This window comes from Hippopotamus amphibius, chromosome 1 (genome assembly GCF_030028045.1).
Source record: "Hippopotamus amphibius kiboko isolate mHipAmp2 chromosome 1, mHipAmp2.hap2, whole genome shotgun sequence".
In the NCBI taxonomy this organism is placed as follows: Eukaryota; Metazoa; Chordata; class Mammalia; order Artiodactyla; family Hippopotamidae; genus Hippopotamus; species Hippopotamus amphibius.
Window position 1 is genome coordinate 131,986,577 of NC_080186.1, and position 26,129 is coordinate 132,012,705.

The 26,129-nt window shown below is 40.5% G+C and overlaps 1 protein-coding gene across 2 annotated transcripts in view; it reads left to right on the plus strand.

Annotated features, from left to right (window-relative positions):
- SH3PXD2B (SH3 and PX domains 2B) overlaps positions 1-26,129 on the plus strand; it is a 177,039-nt gene that overhangs the window by 108,122 nt on the left and 42,788 nt on the right. The window contains exon 13 of one of the 2 annotated variants that reach the window (XM_057729057.1): positions 14,603-14,692. In XM_057729057.1, the coding sequence (XP_057585040.1) occupies positions 14,603-14,674 (72 nt within the window). In that variant the 3' untranslated portion in view covers positions 14,675-14,692. Of the gene's footprint in view, positions 1-44; positions 179-14,602; positions 14,693-26,129 lie in introns of those variants that run through there. The other variant, XM_057729063.1, reaches the window with a different exon arrangement.

The following is a 26,129-nucleotide window of genomic DNA, read 5'->3' on the forward strand; positions in this document are numbered from 1 at the left end:
CCGGAGGTGGAGGGCATTGCCTGATGTTTTATTACTTTCCCAAGGGCGGAGCCAAGGCAAAACTAAACACCAGTGTGGAGCCTCCTTGGTCACAGGTGAATCTTTAAACCAAAGGATACCACCACTCCCATCTTCCTAGGAAGAGAAGAATAGAACCAGCAGAGTCCCTGCACAGGTGAACTTCAAAGGGGAGGATTCAGATACAACATTCATCCCACCTTGGAGGAAACAGTTTAAAGCAATGTTCTTCTGGTGCACTTGCTTAGGAATAATCTTCATTCATATATTAAACTCCATTCCCATAAGGAAGAAAAGTCATTATGTGGTTTAGGCCCTGCCTTGGGAGCACTTTCTCCCAAATCTTCCAAATCAAGAGCACTTAGTTACAAAAATACAACTGGTAATGACCATGGCATGGGCTTCCCAGGGCAGCCGTGCAGGGGCCCCTGAGCCTCGTGGGATGGGATGGGAACCGGACCATGGTCAGGAACCAACCTGACTCTGTCTCTCAGGGATCTCTTACCTGTTACCTTCCTTCAGGTCTGACTTGGCACTGGCACCCTCACCACTCCTATCCTGTTCCAGGAATGCCACACCAAGCACATAACCGCTCACACACACCTGCAAACACTCCACTCCTCTAAGGGGTCATGGTGAATTTGGGGGTCCAAAGTTTATATCGAGGGGGGCACTCTTCTCCCAGTCCAGAGTGTTTAATGTCCATTCCTTCTCTAGTTCATGTCCATTTGGTCCAGGTGTGCCTCCTCACCATCTTGCAACCCATACCTGACAGTCATTGGTTCTCAAATTTCAGTGACTGGAAGACTTAGGGAGCTTGCCAAAGTGCACATTCTGGGGCCGCATCCCCTGAAAGTCAGAATCAGCAGGAATCTGCATCCTTAAAAAGTACATTGTGGGGGACTTCCCTGGTGGCGCAGTGGTTAAGAATCCACCTGCCAGCAGATGATTGAACTTGGTGTAACCCCCCCAAAAATAATAAAAAATAAATAAAATTGAAAAAAAAAAATCCGCCTGCCGTTGCGGGGGACACAGGTTCAATCTCTGGTCCAGGAGGACCCCACATGCCCGTGCTCGACAACAAGAGAAGCCACCACAATGAAAAGCCCGCACACTGCAATGAAGAGTAGCCCTCACTCACCACAACTAGAGAAAGCCCACACGTAGCAATGAAGACCCAACACAGCCAAAAATAAATAAATAAAACAATAAATAAATGTGGAAAAAAAAGTACACTGAGGAAATGGTCTACATGCTCCACTCTGAAGAAATGGCCAGACTCAGCCCCTTGCCTGGCATAGCGTAAGTGCTCAAAAATGAGGCTTCATGCTACTATGATCAATGCCACCATTATTTTTCTGGGCATTTGCTGTGTTCCAGGCCCGCGGGGCACTTTCCCTACACATTTATTTCATCCTCAGAGCGCTCTGTGAAGTAGATACCTGCATTTTACCTATGAAGTTGTGAAGTTTCAGAAAGGTGAAGACACTGGCCCAAGGTCCCGCATGCCTACTCGTGTGTGTGGCATGCCTGGTTCTAAAACTGGCTTTTCTACCCCATGCTATGCCCCTCCCAAATGCTCATCAAGGCACATATCTCATCCTGATGTAATTGACCTTATAGATATTCTCTCTTGAATCTTCACTACAGTGCTTCTAGGTGAGAATTATTATACCCATTTTATAGATGAGGAAATCAATAGTCTGAGAGACTGTTTACATGTTGTCAGAGCTGCTATGAGGAGGGCCTTAGACCTCTGACTCCTTAATAGACCGTCACAGCTCCGCAGTCTATAATCTTTCCTTTCAACATTTTTCAGTCTTTTCCAGTACAAATGTCAACACACACTGTCTGAAATAAGTGTTCTGTGGGCACATTTGTTTGAGAAATGCTTGGTAAAATTAAGTAAACCAGGTGTTTTTCCCCTTGGGGTTTTATTGCAGAACTTGAAGCTCCTTGTATAAAAACGCAGTGTGATTACCTGAGGGGGGGGTCATCAATATTGGCTTCTTCGGCTGTACTTGACTGTGAAGCCATTCACAGAGCATGTAGCAAGAGCAGTATTTCATGTCATAAATTCTGGAAAACGTCACGTTTTACATTTCCACTCTACCTTGAGTTCTCAACCACAATCCTAGGCTGATCCCTCCTTCTAATTCCAGCTGTAACTCCACCCCTCACTGCAGCCCAAGCTTCAATGCTAACGTTCACAGCATGGTGAGTACAAAATACTTCTTTGAATGGACGCATGAACTTCAAGGTTTCCTATTTGCTATTGGTCTAACTTGGAACTCTCTGAGTGGATTTCCCCATAGTCAGGTCGCCACTCAAGTAGGAAACAGTTCAGAAAATAGCTGCCAGGAATGGAATTTGTTTTCTAGCTCATAAACAAGTTTTCTTTTAGAGACCAATAAATTAGTGGCAGTGTTCAGAGCATTCAGATGCAAGTTAGTAAAGCCCAGGTTCATCTCCTCTTAAGACCCAGGAGGCCCAGATGCTACAATAAACTATGTTCTCCTATTCTTTTTCAACTGCAGGGAACTTGGCCACACACATGTACAGTATAGTATGGAATAGTGGTCTTCAGATGGTTTTCATTGTGTGCGTGATGGTTTATTGATAGAAAAATGTTTAGCATATATGCAATAATAACTATATAAAATACATATATTACTAAATAAATATATCATGTACAATACTGTTAGGTGGAAACTTCTCACACCCCATGCCTGGGGTTCCTTTCCACGTGAAGGGAGAGCTCTATTAGTGTAATGCTCTAGCCCTCCCTCCCTCTCCCTAGGGGAGAAGGGGGAATTATCTAGATGATTGATATTTAGGGGAGCAGGTGCCAGGCGTGCGTAGCTCAGCCCCTCCCTCTCTCCTGTATGGGACAGATGTCCTCAGGGAGCACACCTTCCTCTCTGCTCCTGACAGTGGAAGGCTAGTTGTAAAGGAGCTCCCATAAAATTCGTCCTGTGCTTTTCAGGGGTGTCTGTGACTGGATCAAGGAACATGACTTGGAATTCAGCCTTAGGAAGCCCATAACTGTCCCACACCCCACCTAAGCCAGATTCTCAAGAATATAGGTGGCATTTCGTTCTCCAGTCCCCAGATCCCTCTGTCTCTCCACTTACTTCGGAACTCAGGTGAGGAGAAAGGGGAGCAGTTTGTGAGGCTCCTGAAGAACTATTTGCTACTGGTTTAGACTAATTTTAGCTGATTATAATATAATTATAATTATATATCATAATAAAATATACACACAAAATTTCAAGTGAAGGATAAGCTAAAAATTACATGTAATGAAAAGATCTAATTTTTCACTGTGATCCAATGGCTTGATTTATCTGACCCCTGGGATGTACAGACCCTACTTTGTAAACCACTGACAAAGGAACCATGACCAACTTTGGGGTTAGACCTGGGTTTGAGTTCTGGCTCTGATACACACCTTACTTCTCTGGGACTCAGCATTCTCATCTGTAAAATGGGGACCATAATGCCTTTCTCACAGAGTTCTGACGATCAGTGAAAATTATACATGCCTAGCACACAGTAGGCACTTCTCACAGGACGTCATAAGTATTGTTGCATCTATGAAGAATCGAAAAGAATGAATAGTCTTCAAATATTTTCATTGCCTAGTACAGGAGCTGGCAAACTTTTTCTTAAGGAGTCAGATAGTAAACATTTGGGGCTCTGGGAGTCAAGAGGCAAAACCAGAATGTTATGCAAGGACTTACATAACTATTTAAAATGTAACCATTTGAACATGTAAAAACCATTCTCAGGTCTGTGAAAAAACAAGCAGCTGGATGGATTAGGCCCAAGGGCTATAGTTTGCCGACTCCCTGGCCAGGTGTATATCCATCTCCTATTTTATTATTTTTCTCTAAATGAAACTTTTTCGGAAGTGTGTTTACAGAACCTCAGTCCCTCACATGGTCCTGAAAAAGCGTTGTGTGGTCAGATCCATTTGGCTAACGCTTGCAGGAATATTCTCGAAGCCTCCCCACTTGGAATCCCTGTCCCACACTAGCACAGCTCTGAGAATCCCGCAGTACAGAACCTGTTTCACCCATTTAATCCAGTGTGCCAAAGTGTATTTCACAACGGAATTTTTTTTACCATGTAGCATTTATGAACATCCCACAGATCATACTTTGAAAAATGCTGCTGTAGATCCTAAAAGGTAACGGCTACTCAGAACTTTATTGTTACTGTATTAAATTGACTTTGTGTTCCATCATGCTGCCTCCATCTGAGGAATCTGGCTTGGCTGCTGTGTGTTAGTTACTATCTTCAGCAGAGTAAACAGGCCAACTTGGTCTTCAGTTTGCAAGAGCTGCAGATCTGCTGATTTTTCTCCCCAGGTTTGTCTTGGGACTATAAGAATGTTCAGTTGGAGAGCCCTGTGGAAGTGCCTCTTAGAAGGATCAGATGCCTGGTGCAGCACTGTGCACCTTGGGAAGTAGGTAGCAGCTGCTGTGTGTCCTTGGAGAAGTCTGAGAACCAGGCCATGTCCTTGCTGCTGTGAACACGCATTTGCTAAACTTTCACTGTATTTTATGTGTTTGTGTGTGTGTGTGTGGTAAAATACACATAACATAAAATTTACATTTCAACCATTTATTAAAGTTTTTATTTTATATTGGAGTATAGTTGATTTATACAATGTTGTGTTAATTTCAGGTGTGCAGCAAAGTGATTCAGTTATATATATGTATATACACATATATATATATATTCTTTTTCAAATTCTTTTCCCATTTAGGTTATTACCTAAATCATTGAGTAGAGTTCCCTGTGCTATACAGTAGGTCCTTGTTAGTTATCTATTTTAAATATTGTAGTGTGTATATGTTAATCCCAAACTCCTAATTTATCCCTCCCCTGCCCCACCTTTCCCCTTTGGTAACCATAATTTTGTTTTCTAAGTCTGTGACTCTGTTTCTGTTTTGTAAATTAGTTCATTTGTATCATTTTTTAAGATTCTGTGATACCATATGATATTTGTCTTTCTCTGTTGGACTTGTAAAAGTGTGCAGTTCAGTGGCATTGAGTACATTCACATTGTTTGTGCAATAGTCACCACTGTCCATCTCCAGAACTCATCTGTCTTCCCCAGCTGAAACTCTGCACCCATTAAACAACTCTCCATTCTCCCCCTCCCCCAGTCCCTGGCCACCACCATTCTACTTTCTGTCTCTGAATGTGACTACTCTTGGTACCTCATGTAAGTGGAATCATACAGTATTTGCCTTTTTGTGACTGGCTTATTTCACTTAACATAATGTCCTCGAGGTTCACCCATTTTGTAGCATGTGTCAGAATTTCCCTCCTTTTCAAGGCTGAATAATATTCCATTGCATGTTTATACCACTTTTGTTCATCCATTCATCTGTTGATGGACATTTGGATTGCTTCTATTTTTCAGCTATAGGGAATAATGCTGCTGTGTACATGAGTGTGCAAATATCTACTCGAATCCCTGCTTTCAGTTCTTTTGGACATACACCCAGAAGTGGAATTGGTGGATCATATGTAACTCCACATTTAATATTTAGAGGAACTGACACATTGTTTTCCATAGTGGCTGCACCCTCACTGTGTCTGTTGTTAATTTCCGGACCACAGTTTTTTTTAACTGAAATATAATTAACATACGACATTAATATGAGCTTCAAGTATACAACATAAAGATTCAATATTCTTATATACTGTGAAAATTATTACTACAATAAATTCAGTTAACATCCATTACCACACAGTTACAAATTTTTTTTCTTGTAATGAGAACTTTTAAGATCTACTCTGTTAGTAACTTTCAAATATACAGTACAGTATTGTTAGCTGTAATCACCATGCTGTCTGTTACATCCCATAACTTATTTATTTTATAACTGGAAGTTTGTACCTTTTGACCATTTGAAGCCGATTCCCCCTAAAACCAATTTCCTTTACGGAGTTTATGATTAACCTCTCTATCCATAACTTTACTCTCTTTCTTGTCCCCTCTGACCTCAATCCTGTGCTAACTGAACACTAATCAACCAGAGTGAGAGGACTAAAGTCGCTGTTGCCGATAATATTACTAATGTACTAACATTGCTATTAGAGGTATCATTGTCAACATACAAACTCAAGTTGTTTCTCCAGGGCAAGATGAGCTCACAGACACCCCAGTCACGGACCACCTGGCTAGAGAATCAGAAACTGGAGACACCCTGACTCCTGAAACTACGATTAAGAAATGTCACAAGGTGATAATTAATCCCCATTTCTTTGTTCTTCCCTTTAAACAAACAAACAAACAACACCCTAACGCAAAGACCAAGTAGGAATAGATCTGAGGCTTGTTTCCCACTCCCTCACGTGGTGCCCTGCAATAAACACTGTACTTTCCTTCACCGCAACCCAGTGTCAGGGGATTGGCTTTGCTGCACATCAGGTGAGCAGACCCAAGTAAGGTTTGGTAATTCATTTCACCCACTTCCCACCACTTGCCTCTGACCACCACCAATCTGTTCTCTGTATCTATGAATCCCAGTTTTTTTAGGCCACAAACAAATGAGAGCACACAATATTTGTCTTTCTCTGTGTATTTCACATAGCATAATTCCCCTAAAGTCCATCATGTTGTCATAGATGACAATATTTCCTTCTTTTTATGGTTGAGTATTCCATTGTGTCTATATATATATATGTATATATATATATATATATATAGACACACACCACGTTTTCTTTATCCATTCATCTATCAATGGACACGTAGGTTGCTTCCATGTCTTGGTTATTGTAAATAATGCTGCAGTGAACATATAAGGCATATATCTTTTCAAGTTAGTGTTTTCATTTCCTTCCAATAAATACCCAGAAGTGGAATTGCTAGGTTGTATGATAGTTCTATTTTCAATTTTTTGAGGAACCTAGATACTGTTTTCCACAGTGTCTGCACCAATTTACATTCCCACCAACAATGCACAAGGGTTCCCTTTTCTCCACATCCTTGCCAACATTTGTTATTTCTTACATTTTTATAATAGCCATTCAGCAGGCGTGAGGTGATATCTCATCGCTGTTTTCTTTTACATTTCCCTGATGATTAGTGATGTTGATGATTAATGATACTGTGCACCTTTTCATTACCTGTTGGCCACCTGGATGTCTTCTTTAGAAAATATCTCTTCAGATCCTCTGTCCATTTTTTAATCAGATTTTTTTTGCTATTGAGTTGTATGAGTTTTTTGTATATTTTGGATATTAATCCTTTATCTGATATATAATTTGCAAATATTTTCTCTCACTCAGGAGATGCCTTTTCTCCCATTTAGATGAAAATGCCTTTTCATTTTGTTGGTGGTTTTCTTTGCTGTGCAAATTTTGAGTTTGATTAAGTCTTGCTTGTTTATTCTTGCTTTTTTTAAATAAATTTATTTATTTATTTATTTATTTTATTGGCTGTGTTGGGTCTTCGTTGCTGCACACGGACTTTCTCTAGTTGCCGTGAGCAGGGGCTACTCTTCATTGTGGTGCGTGGGCTTCTCATTGTGGTGGCCTTTCTTGTTGCAGAGCACAGGCTCTAGGTGCATGGGCTTCAGTAGTTGCGGCACATGGGCTCAATAGTTGTGACTCACGGGCTCTATAGCGCAGGCTCAATAGTTGTGGTGCACGGGCTTAGTTGCTCCGCGCCATGTGGTAGCTTCCTGGGGCAGTGCTTGAACCCATGTCCCCTGCATTGGCAGGTGGATTCTTACCCACTGCACCACCTAGGAAGTCGTATTCTTACTTTTATTGCCTTTGCTTTGGGTGTCAAATCCAAAAACTCATTACCAAGACCAAAGTCAAGGAGCTTACTGCCTATGTTTTTTCCTAGGAGTTTTATGATTTCACATCTTATGGTCAAGTCTTTAATTCATTTTAAGTTAATTTTAAATCATTTTGAGTAAGACCAATGTCAAGGAGCTTACTGCCTATGTTTTTTCTAGGAGTTTTGTGGTTTCTGATCTCATGGTAAAGTCTTTATTTTGAGTTAATTTTTCTGTTTGGTGTAAGATAGTGGTCTAATTTCATTCTTTTTCATGTGGCTGTCCAGTTTTCCCAACACCAGTTATTGAAGAGACTGTCCTTTCCCCATCATATATTCTTGGCTCCTTTGTTGTAAATTAATTGACCATATACTATGTGTGGGTTCATTTCTGGGCTGTCCATTCTGTTTCATTGATCTATGTGTCTGTTTTTATGCCAATACCATACTACCTTTATTACTATAGCTTTGTAATATAGTTTTAAATCAAGGCATGTGATGCCTCTAGCTTTGTTCTTCTTTCTCAAGATTGCTTTAGCTATTCAGCATCTTTTGTGGTTCCATACAAATTTTAGGATTATTTGTTCTATTTTTCTGAAAAATACCACTGGAACTTTGATAGGGATTCCATTGAATCTGTAGATTGCTTTGTATGGACATTTTAACAATATTAATTCTTCCAATCCATGAGCATGGAGTATCTTTCCATTTATTTGTGTCTTCTTCAGTTTCTTTCTTCAACATCTTATAGTTTTCAGTGTACAGGTCTTTCACTTCCTTGGTTAAACCTATTGCTAGGTATTTTATCCTTTTTGCTGTAGTTATAAATGGGATCATTTTTCTTAATTTCTCTTTCTGATAATTTGTTATTAGTGTATAGGAATGCAACATATTTTTGTGTATTGATTTTGTATCCTGCAACTTTACTGCATTTATTATTAGTTTTAACAGTTTGGGGTGGTGTTTTGTGTTTTTTTAATGGAATTTTTTATTTTTATTATTTTTTTTTTTGGCTGTATTGGGTCTTCATTGCTGCATGCAGGCTTTCTCTAGTTGCAGCGAGCAGAGGCTACTCTTCTTTGAGGTGCGTGGGCTTCTCATTGCAGTGGCTTCTCTTATTGCAGAGCATGGGCTATAGGCTCAAGGGCTTCTCTAGTTGTGGTGTGCGGGCTCAGTAGTTGTGGCACACAGGCTTAGTTGCTCCTCAGCATGTGGGATCTTCCCACATCAGGGATCGAACCTGTGTCCCCTGCATTGGCAGGTGGATTCTTAACTAGAGCGCCACCAGGGAAGTCCTCAATTTGTTTTTAAAAATAACGTTTTTTTGTTGTTGTTTTTTGTTGTTGTTTTTTAAATTTATTTATTTATTTATTTAATTGGCTGTTTTGGGTCTTTTTTTTGCTGTGCGCAGGCTTTCTTTGGTTGCAGTGAGTAGAGGCTACTCTTCATTATGGTGCGCGGGCTCCTCATTGCAATGGCTTCTCTTGTTGTGCAGCACGGGCTCTAGGTGCATGGGCTTCAGTAGGTGCAGCAGATGGGCTCAGCAATTGTGGCTCATGGGCTCTAAAGCTCGGGCTCGATAGTTGTGGTGCACGGGCTTAGTTGCTCCGTGGCATGTGGGATCTTCCTGGAGCAGGGATCAAATCCATGTCCCCTGCATTGGCAGTTGGATTCTTAACCACTGTGCCACCTAGGAAGCTCCCTCAATTTGTTTTTAAATTGAAGTATAGTTGATTTACAAAGTTATGCCAATCTCTGCTGTATAGCAAAGTGACTTAGTTATACACATATACATTCTTTTTTCATATTCTTTTCCATTGTGGTTTATCATGGGATATTGAATATAGTTCCCTGTGCTCTACAGTAGGACCTTGTTGTTTATCCATCCTAAATGTAATAGTTAATACATCATTATGTATTATCTTAGCCTATTCAGGCTGCAATAATGAAGTACTATAGATTGGCTGGCTTATAAACAATAGAAATTTATTTCTCACAGTTCTGGAGCCTGGAAGTCTGAGACCAGAGGAATGATTGTTAGGTTCTGGTGAGGGCTGGACTTCTGGGCTGCAAACTGCTGACTTCTCATTGTATGCTCACAGCTAGCTTTCTGGCCTTATAATAAGGGCACTAATCTCATTCTGAGGGTCCCACCCTCATGACCTAATTACCTCCCTAAGGCCCCACCTCCAAATACCATCACGCTGAGGATTAGATTTCAACACATGAATGGGGGGTGGGCACAAACATCCAGCCTATAACACGCATTAAATTAAACTTGGTTCTTTTCTCATAGCCCTTGAAATTGAAAGCACTAGCCTGGGACCACAATTCACTTGCTGATAGAACTATTGTTGAGGCCAGTATTCAGAGGATCTAGAATATGCCTATCCATATTTTAAAAAAATTATCAAAATGGAAACACAAAATTTAAACATTCTCATAGAGAAGTTGTATACCCAAGTTAAGAAACGCTGTCTTCCTTTTTCATCCTAACCCTTCCCTTAACTGTGCCAAGCCCTGGGAATGAGCAAACAAATGCTCTCCAAGTGGAAAGTTTTTTTACCACCAACCTCTCCACTTCCTGTAAGCGCCCTCCATGCATGGAAGAGGGGGTACAGAAGCTCTGTGTGTGCTCTGGAGGCCATTTGAAAGGTGCTGGGATCACCCAGCGACTCCCTTTCACCATGGGGCAGACTCCCCGGGAGTACACAGCGGCAGTGTGTTAAGAGACACCCCAAGCTGCTTCTGGAACTTGATTTTTACCTAAAATTTGGTGATAGGAAAAAAAGTTGGGAGTAGAGATTTAAGCAATGTCACCAGAAAGTTATTTTACACATTTTCATGTTGAAACAAACAGGGATGTGTTACACTGTGGAATATAAAACTCTCCTGCATTTTTAAGATAAAACTGCAGACTTCAAAGAAATGTTGGCTTCACTGGGCTACTTCGGGCCAGGCCCCAGGCCCCAGGCCCCTTGAGAGAACCTGAGTAAGCCAAGTTAGAGAAACTAAGCGATTCATCACTCCTGCCACGGGCAAGTGGGGCAAAGCCAATTAGGGGACTTCCTTTTTCCAGGTGCACCTCTGCTCACTGGACTTATTATCAATCAAAGCCAGATGCGCCACAGGGGATGTGCTGTGGAGATTCTCAGAAATACGCTCCATGCTGGTGCTCTCAGTGTAGACAGAATGGGTTTGTTTATAAAAGCAAATACTTCCAAGAACCTCCTGCTTTTCAAAAGTCTTTTAGTTCTGGTCATGTGATGGGTAGTGCCTCATTAAGTTCTGCCTGTATTTAATTACCTTAAAAAAAAACTTGGTAGTTTTTCAGCTACGGGATGCAAGTTTGGGGTGGGGGTGGCATGGAAAGGGAACTCCTGGATTCCCAAAGGTGCCCCTCAACTATTCAGAATCAGGACTAGAGACATACAAGACCAAGGTTCGGTGTTCAGGTCCTACCTCCCTCTCTGCTGTCCTCCCCTACCCACACACATACACAAGCTCGATGAGCAGGATGAGGGTTCTACTTCTGTGCTTATCACTCATCGTTGAAAGCTGGATGTTCCAACATCAACCAAAGTGTCCCTTCTACGTGAGCTGAAAGACACTGCTCAGGGGCAGGCGAGCAAGCGGCTTGGTGGCAGGGAGAAAAGAGAGCCAGCATCCCCTTATAGACTGCTCTCTTTCAGCCTACGAGGCTCCTTCAGAGTCAAAGTCTGCCCCTCCCCTCAAATAGTGGGTCAGTAACATTGGCCAGGAACTTGCCCTGGGCAACGTGGTTCCCTTGCCACTCACGTCCATTAGGGATCCAGCGTGCCCTGGCTGAAGTTCCTCCCCAGACATCCTTACCGACTCCAGCAGGTCCATGACAGACAGATGTCCAAGGGGGCAGAACTGCTTTGGCACGAGGTAGCTAAGTCTCGATCCCGTAGGGACAGTCCTGAAACTTCCATCTTCATGCACGAGAGCACAGAACAACCTAATCCTGGGCCTGCTCTGGGCCAGGTTCAGTCCTGGGAGCTGAGGACAGAGAAATGAATAAGGAAAATACAGTCTAGCTGAAAAGACTGCCCTATAGACAACTACATGTAACTGTGGGGAGAATTACAAGAGAATTCTGCACAAAATGTCTGAAGGACACAGAGTGGGAAGGGAAGCCTGCCTGGGGGTGGTGATTATAAAAAGCTGGCAAGGACTTCCCTGGCGGTCCACTGCTCCCACTGCAGGGGGCACGAGTTCAGTTCCTGGTCAAAAATAGGGAACCCAATAGATGAGGGCAGTGTTCCCGGAACTTGAGCTGAGTAGCATCCTCGCTAATGTTGGGATGTCCACATCCCACCTGTATCAGCGTTTCCTTAATACTTTAAATTTATTAACTCAAATGTCACATATGCTTGTTTGTTTGGGGGTTTTTTGGCCACATCATGCAGCTTGTGGGATCTTAGTTCCCTGACCAGGGATCGAACCCAGGCCCTGGCAGTGAAAGTGCCGAGTCCTAACCCCTGGACCACCAGGGTATTCCCTAAAAATGTTTCATTAAAGGGAAGCTATGTTATGACAGTTGGAAAGCGTGTATAGTTTTCCATAAATAAAATGTAACTCTAAAAGTAAACACAATGAAAGCAAGATAGTGTCACTGAGTTCCAGCTAGGTCCGGTTAGTCCCCGGTTAAACGTACTGACACTGAGGCTTTCCCTGCACCCACCCCTCTCTGCTAAAAGAAGATTAAAATGTGTTAAGGAGGTGTTAAATACAAGCGAACACCAAAATGAGATGTTATCCTTCCTTAAAAGAACTATATGAAGAAGTATGTACAGAAGAATTATGTAAATCAACTCTGCTTCAATAAAAAATAAAACAGAAGAATTGCAAGAGTACTGGCAATGGTAGTAATTGCACAGTGTAATTTGATGTCATTTGACACATGTGAGAATGCCACCCCAAATGGCCTTTCCTACACTTTACAAGATACTGGATTAATCTGGCTGCTTCTGTGAGGTCTGGGGGGCACAGGACAACTTAACCAGAACACAGACTAGACGTGTTGGGAGAGGTGGACACGTCAGGGTGAGCATGGCACCCTGAAGTTGGCCGCTGGGCAGCAGTACCTCCATTTTCAGAACTGCAAAGAGACATTTGAGCAGGGTCACCGCATTTGACCGCTCTTTTCTGGATCTAATAATGCTTGTTGAGGTCCGTGGTAGAAATAATTTTGATTTTAGTGGAAAGTCTTTGAGCCTCTTTTCATAACCCTACTGAATTATAATAAGATTTTAAAACTTCTTTGTGTGGAAGGAAACAAAAGGAAAAATTTGTTCTAGATAATGTTGCTCTGACCCTTACCATATTGCGTGATAATCCTGTGTTTATGTGTCTGTCTCCCCCCACCAGACTGGCACCCTCTGGGCAGGGATCTGCTGTTACTTTTCTCTGAGTATCTGGTAGAAGAGTCGGACCTTGGAGATCTCAGTGTTTGCCATGTGAAAGGCCAAGTGGATTGGGTGGTGGAGGGGAAGAAAAAAATCAAATACTCTCCTGTGCTTCTAACTCATGTTATCTTAATGTGAAACACTGGAGCATGATAATTAGAGTTTAGACAGACGAATTCTGGCCAGCCAAGTAAGGATAGTAACAGCACCCGCCTCACAGGACTGGTGTAAGAATTAAATGAGTTGATAGATGTAAAACGATTAGAACAGTGCTAAGATTGAGTGAACACATAGTCGATGGTAGCTATCATTATTACTATTGTTTTGCTGTTGATATAATCACACACACGCAAATTTTCAAATGTTTATATATAATGGACATTGTCAGTTTTAGCTGCCCATATTGGGCGGAATGACCCTCATTGTCCTCTGGGGAACACTCTTCCCCTACGCTCAATCCACGTGATTCGGATGGGGCTTCACTCCTTGGTGCCAAGAATGGGCCTGTGACTCAGACTTGGCCAATCAGTGCAGCCCAGTCTCCGGGCTACAACTGGTTTAGTAATGGGCACATGACCCGAGCCAAGCCAATGAGACTTGATCTCAGGACCTTTGCCAGAGATATTGAGGAAGAGGAACTATTTTCTACTGGGCTTGCTAAGCTGGCAGATTTAGTCTTTAGATGCTGGTGACCTTCCTCGTCATCTCCAGCACAGAGCTTGTTCGAGAATAAGCCTAAAGCAAACATGTAGAGAAAGAGAGTTTGGGTGACACTAAAAATCTGGATGTAGCTGTGCCTAAAGGTGATCGATGATTAGTTTTGGGTTTTTTTATTTTTTTGCTTAGGTCAGTTTGAGTTGAGTTTCCAGCAGTGGTCACAGAGAGTCCTAATATACACAGGGAATCAGAGAATATGTGTATCTTCGATCATTTTTTTTGGATCAGGCTTATTTAGAGATGGAGTTTCACCAATTCAATTCCACAACAGGCATTGAGGGTACCGTGGAGCATGTGGGAAATAAACATGAATAAGACTGTCTCTACCCTCAAGGTTCACATCTAGAAGGGAATACAAACCACACTTTACAGTCATACCATAATGCATCTGGTAATTGAGACTATGAGAGTAAAAGAAGAATAGCAGATAGACATCAATTCTGCCATAGGATTGTCTGGGAGAAAAGGGAGTGGGGGTGTTTGACCATAAAATAATTTGCAGACATTTAACAGTGTTCTCTTACCTGGATTCTGGAAGCCATTCACAGGATGCTTGTTTCAGTTAGATTTTAATCACCCACAGCTAGTGCATTACTTTAATGCACTGCCTGATGTTACCATGCAGAGTGAAGCGTTCTTTACTGCCGGCTCTTGCTGTATGCAGTCCTGCCTTGTGGATACCTCGAAGTCTCCTTGAGGAAGCAGTCCAGAGAAGGTAAGGGGGAGGCATTTGGGGGAACTACCAAACAGAAGCCCTATTGCTCATTTACCTCTAGAGGGGGCATATAATTCACTTACAGCTCCATCCTCGCGTTGTCAGCAGGTGTGTAATTTCAGCCACTATGAGATAAGGGTATCCTGTTCACCACTGCTTGCTTTCACAAGCAGCAAAAATGCCAAACTCTACCCATCTGTAGCTCTGATACACAAAATGCCACATGTGTCTGCTACTTAAAGCCCTTCTGTTACTCCTCACCTGCCCAAGATAAAGTCTAAGCCCCTTTACCTTGACACACAAGGAAGGTTCTTCAGGAGGGTGCCAGGCATTGTTCTAGGTGCTTGAGAGACAAAGATAGATAAAACCCCCTCCTACCCTCAGACAAGGGAATCCCAACTCAAGCAGACTTACAAGGAATACAATGAAGATGTATTGTTTTACGGAACTGGAAATTCCAGGCAGTAGATTTAGACTTCGCTGAATCTAGCTCACATCGTGTTCAGGGCTTGGATTTTTCCCTGTTTCTCAGCTGTATTTTCCTCTGTCTTGGCTTGTCTTTTGGGTAGGCTCTCTCCTATTGGAAAGTGGCCCCAATTTTTCCCTTGACAAGGACTCCAAGTGGCTCCAAGTTTATGTCCTCCCAAATTCATGTTTAGAAAAAAAAAAAAAGATTTTCTTCTAAACCTTTGTGAGAGGAAAAGAAAAAGCCCTAAATCTGATTCTAATTGGTCCAAAATGGGTCACATGACCATCCTAAACCCGTCATGGTTTTGGAATGCACTGATTGGCTCAAGTCTAGGTCTTGAACTCACCCTGAAGTAGGGGATGTTGTGTGCTCCATCACCATATGGACTGAGTCATGGGTGGGAGGAATTGGTTCTTCAAAGGGAATTCAGGGCACTGTTACTAGGGGAAGAATGAATGGACACTAGGCAAATGCAAACTACACACACTCAAAGCTAACCTTCATTCAGGTGTTGCAATAAGTCCCTTCTCTAGTCATAATACAGCGTGTTCTGTGTGGAGTCCAGAAAATTGAGTTAGAGAGCAAGATTTTATAGGATCTTTTCAACATTTTTCAAGGGACAGAATACTCTGATTTTCAGAATTGCTTCCATTTATCCAGAGAAAAGTATATCTGCTTATTTGCAGCTAGAGGAAGAAAAGGTAGAAAACAGATAACTGAAACATCCCTTAGGAAGATCCAATGCCACCTGCTTGAATTGTTTGCTTAACAAGCAATCTTCTGGACTTGGTCTCTTGAAAGAGCCCACCTGCAATATAAGGAGGGAAACTCTGGCGCAAATGACCAGGGTATTTTGTGTTTCCACACAAATTTCAGAATTATTTGTTCTAGTTCTGTGAAAAATACCACTGACATTTCGATAGGGATTGCATTGAATCTGTGGATTGTTTGGATAATACGGTCATTTTAACAAATTAATTTGTCCAATCCATGGGCACAGTGTACCTTTCCATTTTTTTGTGTTGTCTTCAGTTTCCTTCATCAATGTCTTAATAGTTTTCCAGGTACATGTCTTTTACCTCCTTGGTTAGATTTATTCCTAGGTATTTTATTCTTTTTGATGCAAATTATATATGAAATTGTTTTCTTAATTTCTCTTTGGCTGCTGGGCCCTGCCTCAAGTGGAGCTGCTGATTGAGTGGGCTGAGTTCCAGCAGGAGTGCAGCTGGTCCTGGGGGTCCCAGTATTGGCACTGGCTCACTGGTGGACAGGGCCATCTCCTGGTGTCACTGGCTGTGGGGCCCAGTGGGTCCTGAGGCTGGTTCTGAACTGCTGGTGGCGAGGGCCAGGTCCTGGGCCTGCTGGTGGATGGGGCTGGATTCCCACTGTCTGGCTGTTTGGCTTGGGTGGTCCTGGGACTGGTGCCAACCAGCTGGTGGGTAAGTAAGCCCCCAGTGCTGATAGGTTAGAAGGTGGATTCCAAAATGGCACTTGTCGAAATCAGCATCCTTGTGGTATATCGAAGTCTCAAAAATGTCTGTGCCCAGGGAGGAGTTTCCAGTTGCCTCCTGCCTCTCTGGGAGACTCTAAGATCAGCAAGTGGGTCTGACACAGAATCTTTTCAAATTACTGCCCCTGAGCTGGGTCTCACAGCATATAAGGTTGTGTGTGCAACCTGTTTCCTACAGCCTCACAGATCTCCCGAACACAAGCCCCACTGGCTTTCAAAACCAGGTGTTCTGGGGGCTTATATTTTGGTGCAGGACTGCTGGGCTGGTGTGCCCAACGTGGGGCTCAGACCTCTTGCTCCTTGGAGAGAACCTCTGAAAATTGTGATTACCCTCCAGTTCGTGGTTCATCTACCTGGGGGTGTGGGTCTTGACTGAACCACGTCTCCCCCCCCCCCACCTATCTCATTGCGATTGTTTTTTATATCTTCAATTGTGGGAAATCTTTTCTGCTAGTCTTCAGTTTGATCTCATTGATCGTTTCTCTGTGAATAGTTGTAATTTTGGTATGCCCATGGGAGGAAGTGAGCTCAAGGTCTTCCTACTCTGCCATCTTGGCCACTCACCCCCTTGTGTGTTAATTTTATATGCTGTACCTTGCAGAATTCTTTTGCTGAGTTAGTATTATCATTGATTTCCTAATGTTTACCAGGTACACTATCACGTCTTTGGCAAATAGAACAAGTTACAATTAATTTTTTTAAAATTCTTATCCCTATCTTGACTTTTCTTGTCTAACCACATTGGCTTAATAACTTCAACACAATGTTAAATATTAGTGGAGTTAGTGGGTATCCTTGCCTTACTCCTGATCTTTAGTGTTTTTCACTTAAGCAAGATACTGACTTTAGGACTAAGGTGTATATATTTTGTCATGTTAAGGCAGTGTCCATCCATTCCTATTTTGTCAAGAGGTTTTTTTTGCTTGTTTCATTAGTTTTTGTTTGTTTTTTGGAATGGGTTGAATTTTGTTAAAGTTTTTTAAACACATAGGGGGATAATCACATGATTTTTCTTCTTAGATATAAATATGCCAAATTATATTAATAGATTTCTTAATGTTGAGCCATCCTTGCATTACTTTAAACCCCGCTTGGTCATGGTTTATAATATTCTTAATTTTCTGTTTGCTAAATTTTGGATTCTTAAATCAATATTTGTAAATAACATTGGTCTGTAATTTTATCTTGTGCATGGCATTTAATCAACTTGCAGTATCAGTGTTAACCAACATCATACAGATAATTTAGAAGTTTACCTTCATTTTTCTCTACTCTGAAACAATTTATGCAGCAATAGGACTGTTTATTTTCTTTTATTTTTTTTATTTTCAAAATTTTTTAATTTATTTATTTTTGGCTGCATTGAGTTTTTGTTGCTGTGCGCAGGCTTTCTCTAGTTGCAGCAACCGGTGGGGGCTACTCTTTGTTGCGGTGCGTGGGCTTCTCATTGCAGTGGCTTCCCTTGTTTCAGAGCACGGGCTCTAGGCACGCGGGCTTCAGCAGTCACAGCGCGTGGGCTCAGTAGTTGTGGCACATGGGCTTAGTTGCTCTGCGGCATGTGGGATCTTCCCAGATCAGGGCTCGTACCCGTGTCCCCTGCATTGGCAGGCAGATTCTTAACCACTGCACCACCAGGGAAGTCCCAGGACTGTTTTTTAAATATTTGGTAGAATTCTCTCTTGAAGACATCTGACCTTGGTATTTTGATGTGGGATAGTTTTTGACAACATTGTATATTTCCTCCTTGAAGCTGATTTGTTTAAGTTTTTATCTTCGGGGGGGGGGGGGTCAATTTTGGTCGACTGTATTTTCCTAAGACATTATTCATTTTATTAGGTTTATAACTTTTGCATGGTACTGTGTATGTAAGTTAAGGACTGTTTTATGATCTTCTGGCTTCCACTGTGTTAAAGGCTACTTTTCTCTTGTCATTTCTTACTCTACATATTTCTGCTTTCTCCTCTATACACACTTTAAAAATTAAATTTGCTAGTGGTTTTTCTATTTTCTGACTTTATTCAAAGAAACTGAATTTTTATTTATTTTGATCTACTATTTTCTTGTTCTCTACTTCATTACTTCTTGCTTTTATCTTTATTATTATTTTTCCTTGTGGTTTCTTTTGTTCTTTTTCTAACTTAAATTGGGAATTTAAATAGTTTTAATTTAATTCAGTTTAATTCATTGTTTAATTTTGTTGATATAGGTTTTAGGGCTATGAATTGTCCATATTTATATATGAATTTTCCTTGGGATATATGTCTTACCATAGATTTTAACATGCAGCAATTCTGTAATTTATGTGATTCTTTTATACCCAAGCATTGTTAAGTTTAAGGTTTTAAAGTTTTCAGGTAGAAAATTATGCCAGTTATCAAATTATTGCAACCCAGATCCAAAATCACTCTTCACTGCCTGCTTTGTGAAAATGGATATGGGCCCTTTTCATATTGTGCCTGTGCCAGTAGGTACAGCGTTTAGCTTTGACAGTAGAAGGCAACAGAGAGACACTGCAGGAGGAATTCCCACTGGCTGCTGCAGCATGGGGAACTCCTCCAGGGCCAGGTTCCTGTAACATGTGCAGCCTGCCTGTTGCCTAGCTCCTGTAGCACAGACAGCTTCTCTGATGCAGCTCCTTCAGGATACACAACTGCTTCAACACCAGGCTCCTGCAATGGCAGCAGCTTCTCCAAGGTCAATGACATTGAATATCTTTACATGTGCTTTTTGGCCCTTTACATATCTTCTTTGGAGAAATGTCTGTTCAAGACATTTTGCCCGTTTTTTAATTTGGCTTTTCTTTTTGTTGCTGAGTTGTAAAAGTTAGCTGTAGGTTTTAAATAGATGCCCTTTATTAGACTGAGGAAGTTCCTTTCCATCCACAGTTTACTGAGAGGTTTTGTTTTGTTTTGTTTGTTGTTGTTTTTGTTGGTGGTGGTGGTTTGGAATTAAAAATGGCTTGAGACTTCCCTGGCAGTCCAGTGGTTAAGACTTTGCCTTCCAATGCAGGGGGTGCGGGGCTGATCCCTGGTGAAGAAAATGGAACACTTATGCATTACTGATGGGAAGGTAAAATGATATAGCCGCTGTGGAAAACAGTTTGGTGATTTCTCAGTAATTTAAACATAGAATTACCATATGTCCCATCAATTCTAGCCATCAACTGAAAACAGGTATTCACACAAAAATGTGTATGTGCATGTTCATAACAGCACTAGTCACAGCAGTCAAAAGGTAGAAACAACATAAATGCCCATCAACTGATGAATGAATAAACAAAATGTGGCATATCCATAATAAAATCCACAATCAAATATTATTCTTCCTTAAAAAGGAATGAAGTACTGATACCTGCTGAGAGAAGCCAGACACAAAAGGCCACCTGTAGTGTGATTCCGTTTATATGAAATATCCAGAATAGGCAGACCCATAGACATAGAAGGCATTTTAGAGGTTGCCAGGGGTTTGGAGGAAGAGCGATGTGGAATGACTACTTAATGGGCCCCAGGTTTCCTCTCATAGTGATTAAAAAGTTCTGGAACTAGGGGACTTCCTAGGTGGCGCAGTGGTTAAGAATTCGCCTGCAAGTGCAGGGGACACGGGTTTGAGCCCTGCTCTGGGAAGATTCCCACATGCCACGGAGCAACTAAAGCCTGTGCGCCACAACTACTGAGCCTGCTCTCTAGAGCCTGTGAGCCACATCTGTTGAGCCCATGTGCCACAACTACTGAAGCCCACGTGCCTAGAGCCCATGCTCCGCAACAAGAGAAGCCATTGCAATGAGGAGCCCTAGCACCGCAATGAAGAGTAGCCCCCGCTTGTCACAATTAGAGAAAAGCCCGGGTGCAGCAACAAAGACCCAAACAGCCAATAAACAAATTAAATAAATAAATTTTTTAAAAAAGTTTTGGAACTAGATGTAGCAATGGTTGCAAAACATGAATGTTCTGAATGCCACTGAATTACACACTTTAAAATGATAAACGCCATATTATGTATATTTTGCAAGACTAGTTAAAAATAAGCCTACAGCTGGCATCATACTTAATGGTGAGGATGAATGCTGTTCCCTTAAGATAAGGAACAGGTAAGGGCGTCTGCACTTACCACTTCCATTCACCATTGTAATGCCTACTAACCAGTGAAATTAGGCAAAGAACAAAAACACATACCCAATGGAAAAGAAGAAATTAAATTCTCTTTATTCACTGACAACCTGATCATCTATTTAGTAAATCCAGTGGAGTCTCTAAAATAGCTATTAGAACTGACATGATTTAGCAAGATTACATAAGGTCAACATCCAAAAATCAATTGTATTTCTAGGTACTAGCAACAAACAAGCAGTAATTGGAATTATAAAAACAATATCATTATTGATAACATCAAAAACTGAAGTCCTTAGGGATACATCTGACAAAAGATACACAAGACTTGTACACTTAGGGAGTTCCCTGGTGGTCCAGTGGTTAGGACTTGGTGCTTTCGCTGCTGTGGGCCTGGGTTCAATCCCTGGTTGGGGAACTAAGATTCTAGAAGCTGCAATTACAAGATGTAAACAAAGAGAAATAACAAGATGTAAATAAAGATGTAAACAAAGAAATATACTGTGTTCATGCTTCTAAAGATTCATGCTTCTAAAGATTCAACATTGTTAATATGTCAAGTGTCCCAGAGTCTATAGAGTCAATGTTAATTCAATCAAAATCACTACAGAGTTTTTCTGGCTAAAAAAATCATTGAAAAGATGATTCTAAAATTCACATGGAAATGCAAAGAACCGAGGATAGTCAAAACTACTTTGAAAAGAAAGAACAAAGTTGAAGGATTAATAGAACCTAATTTCAAGACTTATTATAAGGCTGCAGTAATCAATGTGATCTTGGCATTAAGAGAAACAAATAAATCAAGAAACAGGGTAGAGAGTCCAGAAATAGACTTACACATATATGGACAATTCTTTTTTTAATTGAAGTATGATATTGATTTACAATGTTGTGTTAGTTTCTGGTGTACAGCAAAGTGATTCACTTACAAGTGTAGGTATACACATATACATATTCTTTTTTATATTCTTTTCCATTATGGTTTATTACAGGATACTGAATATAGTTCCCTGTGCTATACAGTAGGACCTTGTTGTTTAACTGTTTTATATATAGTAATTTGTATCTGCTAATCCCAAATTCCTAACTTATCCCTACCCTTCTTTCCCTTTTGGTAACCATAAGTTTGTTTTCTGTGTCTGCAAGTCTGTTTTGTAAATAAGTTCACTCGTATCATATTTTAGATCCCACACATAAATGATATCATATGATATTCGTCTTTCTCTTTTAGACTTACTTCACTTAGTATGATAATCTCTAGGTCCATCCATTTTGCTGCCAATGGCATTTCATTCTTTTTTATGGCTGAGTAGTATTCCATTGTATATATATTGTATATGTATCTTCTTTATCCATTTATCTGTCAATGGATATTTAGGTTGCTTCCATGTCTTGGCTATTGGAAATTGGACAACCCTTTATTTTTACAAAGGTGCAAAGGCAGTTGAGTGGAGGAAAGACAGTCTTTCAACAAATGTTCCCAAGCAGATGTATATTTATATTCAAAACCAAAATTACAAAAACCAAACTTTGATTCATACTTCACACCATATGCAAAAATTGACCCAAAATGAATAATAGACCTAAATGTAAAACCCCAAACTATAAACAGCCAAGAAGAAAAAAAGGGAGAAAGTTTTTCTGACTTTGATTTAGGCAAAGATTTTTTAATATGACACCAAAAACATGATCTACAAAAGAACACATCGATAAGCGGAACTTCATAGGAATTTTAGAAATTTTGTTTTTTCAGAAGACACTGTTAAGAGAATAAAGGGAATCCCCTGGTTGTCCAGTGGTTAAGACTCCATGCTTTCACTGCCCAGGACCCAGATTCAATCCCTGGTCTGGGAACTAAGATCCCACAAGCTGTGCGGCGTGGCCAATTAAAAAAAAGAGAGAGAGAATAAAAAGATAAGGCAAAAAAAAAAGGAGTCGATATTTGCAAATTAAATATCAGATAAAAGAATCATATCCAGAAAAAATAAAGAACTCTCAAAACTCAATAATAAGAAAACAGCCCAATTTACAAATGGGCAAAAGATTTGAACATATACTTCACAGAAGACGATATACAAATGGTAAATAATAACAGGCGAAGATGTACAACATCATTAGTCATTAGGGAAACAAAAACTAAAACTACAATGAGATATTCACTACACACTTTTTAGAATGGCTAATGTTAAAAATTGACCCAAACCAAGTGTTGCTGACGATGTGGAGGAAATGGAGTTTTCATGTAATACTGACGGGAATCTAAAGAAGACCACTTTGGAAAATAGTTTGTCAGTTTCTTTAAAAACCAACCAACTAACCAACCAACCATAGGATCCATCCATTCTACTGCTAGACCAGTCTATGTATAGGCACATGCTTTTCTTGCTCCTGGTAATCATGATGGCTTCTGGCTGGAGAATGAATTACAGGAGGAGGTAGGAAAGGGTACAGGAAGGCCAGTTAGGAGGGTATTGCAGTAGCCAAAGTGAGAGATGATGATGGCAACAGAGACAGAAAAAGAGGAGAGACTCGGAATATATTTAGTGGATAGAGTACAAAGGACTTGTTAATGGACTGGGTGCAGGAGTTGAGGAAGATGGAGGAATCACCTGTAACTCTTAAGTTTGAGGCTTGGGCAATTAGATGGACTATAGTGCCATTTGTAGAGGATGAAAAAAACTAAAGCAAAAACAGGTTGGCAGGGAATGCGGAGAATCAAGTTTTGTCAAGAACATGTGTTCTCTGAAATTCCATCTGTGGACCAAACTGCATCAGGAAATGCCTGATGCGTGTACTAAAAATGCTGGTTCCAAGACTCCACCACAGACCTGCTGAATCAGAATCTCTGGGAAACTGTGATTTTAACAAACTCCCCAAGTGACTGAAATCCACACTAGAGTTTGACAGCTACTGGGCTTCATTTTCCCTTCCCTTTCCCCCTCCTTCCCATTTCTTCTTCTTCCTCTTTTCTCTTTGCCAGTTCTCCTTGGAGAATTAGCTGAATAAAGAAGGCACTGGAGGGAATTTCCTGGTGGCACAGTAGTTAAGAATCCTCCTGCCAATGCAGGGGACATGGGTTCGATCCCTGGTCCCAGAAGATACCACATGCCATGGAGCAACTAAGCCTGTGCACCACAACTACTGAGCCTGCGCTCTAGAGCCCACAACCCACAACCACAACTCTTGAGCCCATGTGCCACAACTACTAAACCCTGCGTGTCTAGGGCCCCACAAGAGAAGCCATCGCAATGAGAGAAGCCTGTGCACCACAACGAAGAGTAGCCTCCACTCTCTGCAACTAGAGAAAGCCCACACACAGCCATGAAGACCCAACACAGCCAATAAATAAATAAATTTATTAAGAAAAAAAAGGCACTGGAGGTATAACAATTATAAGCATGTAACACCTTACAACAAAGCCCCAAAATACATGAAACAAAAACTACTGGAGCTAATAAACAAGTTCAGCAAGGTTGCAGGATACTTGATCAATATATAAAACAATTGTATTTCTGTATGCTTGTAACGAACAATCTGAAAAGGAAATAAAGACAATAAATCTACTTGTAAATAGCAATAGTTTTGTACACTGAAAACTACAAAATGTCATTGAAAGGCATTTAAGACATAAATAAGTGGAAAGATATCCATGTTCCTGAACTGGAAGGTTAATGTTAAGATGGCAATACTCACCAAACTGATGTATATATTCAACATATTTCCCATTAAAATCCCAGCTGTCTTTTTTCAGAAATGGAAAAGCTGATAAAATATATATGGAAATGTAAGAAATCCAGAATAGCCAAAATAATGTCGAAAAGGAGAATAAAGTTTCTCAAAGTGGATTAAAGACTTAAAAGTCAGAGCTGAAACTATAAAACTCTCAGAGGAAAATAAGCATAAATCTTCATGACTTTGGATTAGACAATGGTTTCTTAGGTATGAGGTCCAAAGCACAAGAAACCAAAGGAAAAATAGGTAAAATAGACTTTTTATCAAAATTAAAAACGTTTATGCTTCAAAGGAGCACTATCAACAAAATTAGAAGATAACCCACAACGGGAGAAAATATTTGCAATCATATATCTGCTAAGGGACTTGTTAATCAGAATATATGATGAACCCTTACTACTCAATATAAAAAGACAAATAATTCATTTTAAAATGGGCCAAGGATCTGAGAAGATATTTTTCTGAAAACAGATATACAAACAGATATACAAATAAGCACATGAAAAGACACTCAACATTATTAGTCACTGGGGGAAATGCAAGTCAAAATCTCAATGAGGTACCCCACATACCCAAAATGGCTGCACTATTGTATATGCCCTTATAAATTGCTAGTGGGAATATAAAATGGTACAGCCGTTTTGGAAAATTCAGTTACTGTATGACCAAACAATTTCATTGCTAAGTATATACCCAGCACAACTGAAAACCTACATTCACACAAAAACTTGTACATGAATGTTCATAACAGCTTTATTCATAATAGCCAAAAAGTGGAAACAACCTCAATGCTCATCAACTGATGTATAGATAAACAAAATGTAGTATATCCACACAATGGAATATTATTCAGTCATTAAAAGGAATAAAGTACTGATATATGCTACAACATGGATGAACTTTGAAAACATTATGCTACATGAGAGAGACTGGTCACAAAAGACCTCTTACGATTCCATTTGTATGAAAGGTTCATTAGCAACTTTCAGATATGCAATGCAGTATTATTAACTATAGCCACCATGCTGTATCTTACATCACCATGACATTTATTTTATAACTGGAAGTTTATACCTTTTGCTTCCTTCACCTGTTTTGCTAACACCATGCCCACTGCCTCTGGCAACCACCTGTTCTCTGTATCTATGAGTTAGTTGTTTTTGTTATTTTTAGATTCCACATATAAGATCATACAGTATTTATCTTTCTCTGACTTATTTCACATAGCATAATGCCCTCGAGTTCCATCCATGTTGTCACAGATGACAAGATCTGCTTTTTTATGGCTGAATAATATTCCATTGTGTATATATACACCACATTTTCTCTATCTATCAGTCCACTGGTAACACTTAGGTGTTTTCATCTCTTGACTATTGTGAATAGTGCTGCAATGAACATGAGGGTACATACATCTCTTCAAGTTAGTGTTTCCAATTTTCTTTGGATAAATACCCAGAAGTGGAATTGCTAGATCATATGATGGTTCTATTCTTAATTTTTTGAGGAATCTCCACACTGTTTTCCATGGTGGCTGCACCAATTTGTTTGAATCCTACCCTTTAAATTGGTGAAGTATATATGAATTATACCTCAATAAAGATGTTATTTTAAAAAAAG